Below are 12,042 nucleotides of genomic sequence, written 5' to 3' on the forward strand. Positions count from 1 at the left end.
ACTCAGTTTTTCCCTCTGCTCGCCTCTCTACCAATATTTATTTGGTAGAATATGGAGCACTGATGGCACAGTGGTTAGAATGCAGTATTGCAGGCTGACTCTGCCCAGAGTCTGGAGCTTGATCCTGACTGGCTCAAGGTTGATTCAGCCTTCCATCCTTCCGAGGTTGGTAAAATGAGGTCCCAGATTGTTAAGTACTAGGCTGATTCTGTAAACTGCTTAGAGGGTGCTGCAAAGCACTATGAAATGGTATGTAAGTCTAAGTACTATTGTTATTGCTATTACTGTTTATTTTAACAGAGTTAAATAACAATGAGACCATTACAGGTGGCTGGAATCAGAGCCAGCTAAATATGTTTCTGTGCCAGACTGACTATGAGAACAAACAGAACACTTCTTAGTTCAAGATTATCAGATGGGCATCTTTCACATGCATTAAAAGTACTTAAAACCTAGTGGGAAAATTGGCCAAATCCTACATCTCTGGCTTCATTTAGAAGATTATTGTAACATGCATTAATACTGAAAGAGGGGAAAAATCATACATATTGATATCTTAGTAAGCACTAATTCCTAAAAAAGAAATCAGTTCCAGTGAAACAAATTAAGTGTTTGAGATTTTTCCATACATAGTAAATTGAGCCTATATTGTAGTACCACTATTTTATTTATTCATTAGATGAAAACTGCACTTTTTATTCTAGTAACTCAAAGATAGCAGATAGCATTTTTACTTTCAGAGATAAGCAATGACCACCTCTAAGTCAGCTCATTTAAATTCCAGGGATGAAGGTTGACCTCAACTGGATATTCACAACAGTCTCAGTACCATAATACATTGGTCTTTCTTTGTTCTTGCTCATGTAGAAGTTTAAATAGTATTACCAGAAACTAATGTTAACTAATGTTTAATATGAATACTGACATTGCTTTATCTTTTTCACATAAATATCTTGGATTCACTTGAGAGCATAGATGTCTGCAGATAGTGAGGACAGGATGAGGGGGACAAATGATTCATTGTGTATCATGATGTCATGATGCAAATACTAGAATGCATAGGAAGTAAGTGCACTTCGGTGGAATTTCAGTCATGGCAACACTGCACATGAATCATTATTTTAGCATAATCTTTTGCTGTGGACATCTGGGAACATGAGTGGCTATTGAACTAGTTTGTCGCCTGTGTGAACCTGGGATGAAAGCATTTAGACTGAGCAAAAGAATTAACAATAACTACTGTATATGTGCATTTTTCTGAAGAGATATAAAGCTCTGTTTCCTTCTCCATCGCTCTTTCAGAAAGATGATCCAGATGATTGTCCCATTGAACTGAGTAAAGTCCAGAGTGTCAAAGTGGTAGCCAAGAAGCGCCGAGATCGCAGTCTTCCTCGGGCCTTTGAAATCTTCACGGACAATAAAACATATGTCTTCAAGGCCCAAGATGAAAAGAATGCTGAGGAGTGGCTACAGTGCATTAATGTGGCAGTGGCACAAGCTAAAGAAAGAGAAAGCAGAGAAGCAACCACGTATTTGTAAAAACTATAGATTCGCTTATGTTTTCTAGAAGATCTTTTTCAATCATTGCTAGCTATGTGGAGCATCTTGATATCTGAATTGGAAAAGATATTATGCAGGTGTTGTAATGTATTTTGCAGTGAGAAATGATACCACTGAGATTTTTTTCCACAATATTCCATCTTCATGCTCTTTGGATATCACATAGACTAGTTCTGGATGTTCATAGAGCTAAGACCATCACAACCAGAAGTACCAGTTCAAGGGCCAGGCCCTGTTGAAGAGAAGAAGGATCCACACAGTATTTAAATAATTGCAGTTATTGAGAAGCAACTTATGTCTGATTAGCAGTTTGCTTTCAGCTCATCTTGGCTGTATTTTTAATACATGCCACACTTTTGTGGGGTCTCACACATGAATTGCAGATATAACTGCTGTTCTAATTTGTCCTGACTGCCATTTTTTGAGCATCCAAGCCTGCCATTGTATATTACTTGCATTGTACCCCGAACCAAGGCAATTGGCTGGCCACCATTGGATGGGACAAAGTCTAAAAATATCTTCCCATTCTGAGATTATAGGCTATAGTATGTAGCTTTTAAATTCAGTGATTTAATGCTAGTCATGAATACCTGAGCAACAGAGGAAAAGATATTTAATTTGTTTTACATTATGAAAGAAATCAAAGTTGACTATTTTATACTTTTTGCTATTCATCCTGCCAGTTAGCAAAGATTATATGAATCCATTTGAATCTGTGTAATTCATACATGACAACTGAAGTATATGGTTTCTTGAATCTGCTCCCACAGAAATCTGTGTGCTATATTTTAGTTGTCTAGTTGCAAATCAACCATTTCTTCAGGGAAGCAGAACTTGAAAAAAATTGCTGCCATCAGTAATGAATGTACAGCCTCATGTTCATACTTAAACATACTTTCAAATCTTATCAGCTTTGACTTTATGAATTATGAATTCAGTTTTTTTGTTAGTCTGCATGATATCAGAAATGTTATGTCTGGAGTAAGTTCCTCTGGCAGATAAGGAAACCAGATGATAACAGTGGAAGAAAAAGCATTGATAATATAGGCTCATACACCAATGGCCTTTTCTGGAGAAACTCTTCACAGTCCAGAGAAACATTTATTTCAATCAAGCTAATGTTCTGATCATATTAGGTTATATAAATGCTCATTATCAATCCCCTTAAGGTGTATTTATTAAAATGTATGATCTAACAAATTAGATTGCTTGAACTTTTGAGATGGTCTTCTTTCTCTTATCTCTATAGCTTCCTTACCATCATTTATCTAGATGGGAACATAAAACAGACTTAATATGCCTTTGTAACTTAATATGCTTTTAAAAAAAAAACCTGTTTTACTCCCCTTTAAAAAAAATTCAAAATCAGGTGAGTGATCATGCATGCAAATGAAAATTAATATAGTATTCAGAAGTTATTGTTGATCCTTCAACACAGCAGTATTAACAATTCCAGAGCAATAGCTTTTGGGAAACCAAAATTGAAACAAAATCTTTACATTTTTATCCATGAGCTGAATTCCATTAGATTTGAATGGCCTTCACTCTACTGGTGTTTTGAAGGACCCGGAAGAGTTTACTCTTCACCCAGGCGAGTGAGATTGAAGCCTCTCTTTGTTCAACATTTATTTTGCTGAAGATTTTCATACCCTCTGTGCTTTGACATATCTCCTCAGGAATTATAAAGAACATAGCCTATCTATTGCAGAACCTATGAATATTTCTTTTGACACAATTCTTGTGACTAAGACCCAAACATAAAATATAAACACATGCCTTAAAGTATCTCAAATTATAGACTTGGCTTCCACTTTCAGAAAGGTGGGTAGGATCTACCTCAGATAAATAGTATATCTTATTCCCTGTCTTTACAACATAATTGGAACAGGAAGCCATGCTAAATCATGTCACATGGTGTGTGACTTAGAACAAAACTTCTTCTGAAGTGCTCCCACATAATCTGAGATTTGGGGAGAACTGTCAGACAACAAAAGAAATATGCTAACAGTGGCAAAAATGATGGAACCTAGGGTGGGGGGGGGACAAAATATGACAAATAACCACATCAACTCTAACAAGACCCAGGTTATCTCAGGAGCTCTGGATGCCTAGAAATAAATCTGAAATTTTCTTAGATGAAGTGAAGTCTCTTCATCATTTCCTTTGGTTACGGCCTCAGTAGATAGAATTCAACATTAACTGCAATTCTAGTGACAGAAATAGTAACCTTTGCCTAGCACCTTACATTTTTGAGCCATAGGAAAAAGAAAAAAATATATATGTTAAATTATAGTTATTTATTTTATTTATTTATTTATTAGTTTTTATAAACCGCCCTTCTCCCGAGGGACTCGGGGCGGTGTACAGAGGAAGGAAGGTACACAGATCGAACAATAAAAATAATAAGAAACACTAATGAACACAAACTGGGACCCCAATTAACGCTATCATGCCAGGCCGGCCTGCTGGAACAGGAAAGTTTTTAAGTCGCGACGGAAGGTACGGAGGTCAGGGGCCATCCGGATCTCGGTTGGTAAGCTGTTCCAGAGGGCTGGCGCACCCACTGAGAATGCCCTCCCCCTGGGGGCCACCAGCCGACATTCCTTGAGCGGTGGCACCCTGAGGAGGCCCTCTCTGTGGGAGCGCACAGGATGGTGGGGTGCTGACATTGGCAGAAGGTGCTCCCGTAGGTAGTCCGGACCCATGCCATGTAGGGCTTTGTATGTCATTGTTAGCACCTTGAACTTCACACGGAAGGCAACCGGAAGCCAGTGCAGCGCACGGAGGAGAGGTGTGATATGGGAGTATCGGGAGGCTCCCAAGAGTGTCCGTGCCGCCGCACTTTGCACCAGTTGAAGTTTCCGAGTGGATCTCAAGGGCAGACCCATGTAGAGAGCGTTACAATAGTCTAGGCGAGAGGTCACAAGGGCATGGGTGACTGTACGTAAGGCATCCAGGTCCAGATAAGGCCGTAGTTGGCGCACTAGTCGAACCCGGGAGAAGGCCCCCTTGGTCACAGCTCCAATGTGGTCTTCCAGGGAGAGCTGCGAGTCTAGGAGGACACCCAGGTTGCGGGCCCTATCAACAGGGGGAAGTAACTTGTCCCCAATGTTAAGCAGTGGGACGTTCTGAATCTCCTGACTTGCCGGTACGTACAGCCATTCAGTCTTGTCCGGGTTCAGTTGAAGCCTGTTTCTCCCCATCCATTCCCGGACCGCTTTCAGGCAGCGGGACATCACGTCTAGGGCATCACTGATATTGTTTGGAGTTGAGATAAAAAGCTGGGTGTCATCAGCATACTGATGGTACCCTACTCCAAAACTGCGAATGATCTCACCCAGCGGTTTCATGTAGATGTTGAACAGGAGAGGCGAGAGGACTGACCCCTGAGGGACTCCGCAAGCGAGAGGCCTCGGGGTCGACCTCTGTCCCCCTGTCAGCACCGACTGCGAGCGACCCTGGAGAAAGGAGGAGAACCAACGCAGAACCGTGCCTCCCACTCCCAGTCCCCTGAGGCGTCGCAGCAAGATACCATGGTCGATGGTATCGAAAGCCGCCGAGAGGTCTAATAAGACTAGGACAGAGGAATGGCCCCTGTCCCGGGCTCTCCAGAGATCATTCATCAGAGCGACCAATGCCGTCTCCGTGCTGTAGCCCGGCCTGAAACCCGATTGGTACGGGTCTAGATAAACCGCTTCATCCAGGATCTGAGGAAGTTGGTGCGCCACCACGCTCTCAACAACCTTCGCAAGGAAGCGAAGATTGGAGACTGGACGAAAGTTATTCAAAGAGGATGGGTCCAAGGTGGGCTTCTTGAGGAGAGGTCTCACCACCGCCTCCTTCAAGGCGGTGGGGAAGTGACCCTCACTCAGAGAAGCAGAGATGACCGCTAGGAACCAGCCTCGTGTCGCCTCTCGAGCTGCATAGGCCAGCCAGGAAGGGCACGGGTCCAGTAAGCATGTGGAGGAGCTCAACCTTCTCATAATCCTGTCCACTTCCTTAGGAGTTACAGGATCAAATTCTTCCCAGATGACGTCGACAAGACTGTCCATGTCTTGTCCTTCCATCTCAGCCCAGTTGGAGTCCAGACCAGTTCGAATCCGAGCGATTTTATCCAGCAGATATTGACCAAATTCCTCGGCTCGACCCTGCAAGGGTTCCTCCCTCACCTCTTGGTTTAATAGGGAGCGAGTCACCCTGAACAAGGCAGCCGGGCGATTATCTGCGGACGCGATGAGGGTGGAAAAGTAGTTGGATTTTGCCACCCTTATCGCAGCGAGATAAGACCTGGTGAGGATTCTTAGTCGCAATCGGTCGGATTCGGATCGACTGGACCTCCAACGGCTCTCTAGGCCCCGTCTCCGACGCTTCATCTCCTGGAGCTCCTCGGTGAACCATGGGGCTCGCTGGGATCTGCGCCGGGTCAGAGGCCGCAAGGGTACAACTCGGTCCAGAGCCTCCGTGGCTGCCTTTTCCCAGGCTTCCACTAAGGCATCCGCCGAGCTGTGAGCAGGGGGTGCATGCGAGTCCCTAAGCGCTGCCTGGAACTTATCAGGGTCCATTAGGCGCCTAGGGCGGTACCATCTGACTGGCACCGTGCACCCACGGTGGGGGGTGGCAAGGGGGAAGTCTAGCCGCAGGAGGTGGTGATCGGTCCATGACAGGGGCGTAACAGTTGTGGCACCCCCACCGACATCATCACGCCACCGTCCAGACAAGAACACCAAGTCTGGGTTGTGGCCTCTCTCATGAGTCGGCCCAGAAATTATTTGCAACAGGTCCATGGCCGTCATGGAAGCCATGAACTCCCGAGCCAGTTCGGACGATCCTCCCAGGGACGGTAGATTAAAGTCGCCCAAGACCATGAGTCTTGGGAATTCAACCACCAACCCTGAGAGGACATCGAGTAGCTCGGGTAGGGCCGCCGCTGCACGATTAGGTGGTAGGTACGCCAGCAGCAGACCCAACTGCGCCCCTGGGCCGAATCTCAGTAGGAGAGACTCACACCCGACCATCTGAGGGACGGTGGTCTCTCGCGGGCTAAGGGATTCCCTGATGATAACTGCCACTCCCCCGCCCCTCCCATGAGCCCGGGGCTGGTGCAGTACCTGGAAACCTGGCGGGCAGAGGTCAACCAGAGGAACACCCCCCTCTGGGCCCAGCCAGGTTTCCGTGATGCAGGCCAGGTCCGCATGCTCACTCTCCACTAGGTCACGAATGAGGTGAGCTTTGTTAGCTGCGGACCTTGCATTCAGGTAGACCAGCCTTAGCATGGGAGGGTGCGCACCTTTGCTCCCGGGTCCTCCGGGGGAGAACAGAGGGTCGGAGCGTCTCACCGCCTGTACAGAGCGGAGAAGACACTCCCGGTGACGATACGGCCCTCTGTCTGTGCACCTTCTGCCATTCCCCACCATCCTAGGGATGGGACGTTTGTCAGTACGCCACTGGGTGTTATCGGCGACTGGTCCTCGTTGTACGCCGTCGCGAACGGCCGTGGGCCTGGCATGCGTTATGGTGGCTGGAAGGCGTGCCTTTCCCGCGCAACCATAGTCTCCTCCCTCCCCCCTCCCTAACCCCACAAAAAACTTAACTAAGAACTTAATCAGGGGCCTGTTGTTGGGCTTATGCTGGAGGCCCCTGACCCTGCCCGGCCATCTCTCAGAGGCCCAGTGGTTGGGCCCGTCATCAAGATTGGATGTGATGCAGGCGGGTCGCACCCAGGAGAGTGGGGAACCCCTGAGGGCGTGCAGTGCTATGCTAGAGTATTGAACGAGCATAGTCACAGGTGGTTCCGGGAAGGCTGTCCCCTGGATGGTGAATTTGCAGGAGGGTCGAGTCGGGTAGGTGCGTATCTGGATCGTCGCCCTGCCACTGCCACTTGGCCGGGCGAACCCCCAGAAGCAGGCCACTCCTCATCCTCTCACGATGGGTTGTGTCTCTGCTTCCGGAGGTGGTCCAGAACGTACTCTGGGTGAGGCATACCCCATAGAGCTCTCACCTCTGTGGGGTAGCAGGTGTAAGGCCCAGCCACTCTGCCACCGTGGCTAGCACCCAGGCCCGTTATGTCCTGTGGGGAGAGAATGGGCAAAGATGGGTGAGAGTGGGCAGAAGGCAGGATGGAGGGATCCATTAATTGGCGTCAGCTCCGGTCATGATTGCTAATTTGAAATGCCCCTAAGGTCACTGTTGAGAATCTGAACAACTTTTGAATTTTCTATTGCCATAAAGGTAAAAAAAAACCAGCATACAACAGCATTGTATAGCATGGCCTGTATATCAATCCACAAATTTGAAATACTTGAGCATTTATAATATATCAAACTGAGATTGTTCTATTTGCTTTTACAAAGCTTTCATTTCAGAGTAAAGTGAGTAGTAAAAGTGAACCTTGGAGGAGGGGTACAACCAGACACCCTATAATCCAGTTCCCCAATGAACAGTTTCAATTTTTAAAGACTGAGATAAAACAATAAAATATGCCAAAGTGAAATGGTGTGACCAGCCAAAATTTAATTCATTGCTGATTGTCATGTCCTTCATGAAATATCTGCTAAAGTCTTCAGCTACCTGGCTGAAAAGTTGCATACATGGTAAGTTTTAAATCAAATATTTTTGTACATAGTTGCATAAAAGGTATGTGTGTGTGTGTGTGTGTGTGTGTGTTTGTTGCAATGTTTACAATTATTCTAGAAAAGTCATCATTTCCATGTTGCCAAACAATACTATATGGACATTTAACTATTGTCAAAATGAAAACTAAGAAAATTTTTAGCTTTTATGGAAAAAATTCAGAATGGATTAATATTTGAATACTTGCCTTAGTGTCACAAACTGTATTTAGAGTAATTGCCCATTGCTATCTAACAGGAGTTACACAACTAGGCCAGAAAAGGCCTACTAAAACCCACCAAGAAAAACATCCCAGACAGGTTGATGGTGATTGATAGATAAGAGAGATAGATAATCTTATGATGACAATCTAGACCAGGCATGTCAAAATCGTGACGTCACATGACATCGTGCGACATATCGTGACTTTTTCCCCATTGCCGGCAATGGGATGGGCGCAGTTTCAGCGTGACACATCCAGCCCATGGGCCAGCAGTTGGACATGCCTGATCACACATCTGTGATTACAAATGCTCATTATATTTTTATCATTGCTAATATACATTTGGAGATATGGTTGGGGAAAAATTAGACCAGGATCTGAATAGAAATAAACTATTAGAGAAGAACCTAAAGAGCCTAGAATTATAAGGTAGCTTATACTTTATTGGTGGCATTCCTTAATTTAGGGAAGTATTTTAAAATGCCCTACAAGCTTAAACACAGTCTTGAGCACCCTAGACCTATATGATAGTTTGACAGAACAAAAAGAATCTAGAAAGAAAAATAGGCTCCTGCTTTTAATGAATGTATGGAAAGATCTACAGTATATGATTAATTCTAAGTGTGTTAAGTTTAGTTTGCATCAACAATAAGTGGCACATTTTCTGTTAAGTATATAAACGTCTTCAGATCTGAAGCTACATACCACTGACCTTGTCTGATATTGTGGGTTTCCAATTCAGATTAATTCTTCTCTCTAAATGATAAGAGAGAATTATCACATAAATTGAGCACTTTAAATTCAAGTTCATTTGCATATAGAGTTGAGGCAGGCATGACTTCTTCCGTATAAAGAAAAGGATCCTTTGTAGTAGTCTAAGAACTGAGGATTACCTCAACAGTATTGCAAGACAATGCTTACATAAAGACACCATTTTATTTCCTATATGGCAATATTTTGGCCTGTGTAATACAATCATTGTTTTCTTTTGCTTCACTAGAATGTGTCTGAAATCATATAGCTTAAGACATTATTTTACTTAAATTATCACCAGTCATCTTAGATCCACCCTTTCACTTTAAGGACTATTGAAACAATGTGGAATATATACTGTGAAACTGAAGACACCTCTGGGTTGGAGCCAAACATAATTGCATAAATTCAGCCTAAATTTGGTCCCCCTGTAGATGATTATAGTTTGGAATACTATAAAAGGAACCTCACTGCCATCAGCTTTCTAGTTGCCCTTCTAGAAAAACTTAAGCAAAGCAAAAGCCATCAATCAGAATACAGGGGAAGGAGTCAAAAATATCTCTATCCCACCGCTGCAAGTTTTCTTTCTCTTCAGCTGCCAAATAAACTTTAGGTTTTGTTTTTCACTATGACACTCAGAGTAATGTCTCCATTTAGCTAAAAGCTGTGGAGCTCATATGGTTGTTGTAATGCAGGATGTATTCGCTTACTTTGGTTGCTTCCATAAGTGTTTAGCCTGGAATAAAACCTTCATTCTTTTTTACCAAAGATCTGGATGATATTGCCAACCCACTGCATTCCTTTTTTTTTGCTCTAATGAACACAATTGTGTTTAAAATTGTATGTCCGTTGTGCTATGCAGTCAAAAAGGTTTATATAATGCCAATCACTTATTTTATTCAGCAGGAGAGCAGTAGAGGACCCAGTTCACTTCTAAACATTTGCCCAAAAGGATGTTAGATGGGATCAACCTGAATCTACTTACCACTATAATTCCTTGGCAACATGTATGGTTTGCATACCTGCACCCAGGTTCAGTGCTCAATTTCTTCAACCACTGGAATGTAAAGCAGATAATGGGAAGCTTCTGACTAAGAATTATTAACACTGAACAGAACTTAAATAGATCAGACAGAGATCTGATCTGGTATAAAACAAATTCATAACATAATATTAAAATCTGAAAATACATTGCCCTATAATTACATAGAAAGTTCTGGAGATAGTACTGGTAAATGATACAAGCCCATAGTGGAGCTAATGGCCTTTTCTGAAAATTGGTGGCTTCTATCAACTAAAGGCTTGCTATGTTTCTCCCCCCCCCCCTCCTGTTATTGCTTCCAAAGAAAAGGAATTAACTTTACTACTTCTTGAATCAGAATCACTGGGGTGGAAGGGACCAATGTGTTGGCTAATACTGTTTAGCTAACTGGGAATCTCTTTGATGGGACCCTCAATCACATATTGTCCTAGTTTATCAGAAAGGACGCTGTTAATGCCTTTCTGAAATCAGTCTGCTACATCTATGTTTCCTTTGTCCACTGATCTAGCTACATTGTCAAAGAAAGCAGTACAACGTTGACTCTCTTTTGGCATTTCTGCTGTACTCCAGGATTTCTTACACATTTCAGCCGCTGGCTCTAAGAAGACATTCACCATTTCTTTTAAAATCCTGGAATGTAATCCATTTGGCCCAGAAGATTAAATCCTTTCAGACAACCAAGGTTTCTCTTACCAATTCCTTACTATTCTGATCTGCAATTTTTTCTGTTCCTCACAGTTTTGCTTCTGATCTGTCCGAATACTTTTTCCTTTTGAGAAACAGCAGGTAGAAAATAGAAATTAAGTAGTTCAGTTTTCTCCCTGTTAATCTTTACAATCTTTCCATATTTTCCAACTAATGGACCAACCACTTCCCTGACTTTCCTCTAGTTCCAGACATATCCAAACAACCCTTTTGTCCTTATTGTTTGCTTTCCTAGAAGCCTTCGTTCATCTAAGTTTTAGCCTTCTTAATTTTCCTGCTGTATATCCTGGTGTATTATTGAGTACTTCTTTCTTCCTGCTTTAGTGGTGAATATAGCAATGTAGTGTGGATGATGTAGTAGATGTTGCTTTGGTGTAGCAACAACCAGTATCTCATAAAAGAAACTGCCTAAGAACATTTCTTCGACAAGCACAAACACACTACAGCAATCATGGACAGCCGAAGAAGGAAACAGGGCATCTATACAACATCTTCCAACAAAATGGATATCCATGCAATTTTATCAAAAAGTGCCTGGGCACTCAACCCGATACAGCACAACCAGCACAAACCCTAAAAAGAATAACACTGCCATACATTAGGAACATCTCAGAAATCATCAACGGACTACTACAACATGGAATCGTTATAGCACACAAGCCAACTAAAGCCCTTCAAAATATTCTAACTAAACCAAAAGTCCCAGCAGCCACAGAAAAAAAACAGAATCAGAATCATTACAACATAAGTGTAATGACTGCAACAGCCACTATGTGGAACAAACAGGCAAAAGACTGGCAGAACGAATCCATGAACACCAATTAATAGTCAGAAGACATGATGAAAATGCTTTAATTTCACACCATGTGGACAGATTTAACCATAGTTTCAACTAGGAAACTGTAACCAGCCTAGACCAAACCAAGTCCAAAAATGCAGCTAGGGAATTTCTAGAAGCCTGGCACTCTGACAAATTAGCCATCAATAGACTTATAGACATAAACAACATCTACAAACTGTGCAAGAGAGAATCAAGTCAAACAGGGAACAAAAAGACCAAAACACATGCCCACCAGCAATCAGCACACCGATGAGCATAGATTAATGCCAAGATTAACATCAGACCAACAATCAAATAAACAATAACTCA

At 43.2% G+C, this 12,042-nt stretch overlaps 1 protein-coding gene across 1 annotated transcript in view; it reads left to right on the forward strand.

The window, feature by feature from the left end:
• VEPH1 (ventricular zone expressed PH domain containing 1) overlaps positions 1-3,072 on the forward strand; it is a gene marked incomplete at its 5' end in the record, with an annotated part of 120,327 nt that extends 117,255 nt beyond the window's left edge. The window contains one exon of the mRNA XM_081328516.1: positions 1,303-3,072. Within this exon, the coding sequence (XP_081184642.1) occupies positions 1,303-1,539 (237 nt within the window). The 3' untranslated portion in view covers positions 1,540-3,072. The remainder of the gene's footprint in view (positions 1-1,302) is intronic.
• Positions 3,073-12,042: the final 8,970 nt, after the last annotated feature.

This window comes from Vipera berus (assembly GCF_964194415.1).
Source record: "Vipera berus genome assembly, chromosome: 5".
Classification (NCBI taxonomy): domain Eukaryota; kingdom Metazoa; phylum Chordata; class Lepidosauria; order Squamata; family Viperidae; genus Vipera; species Vipera berus.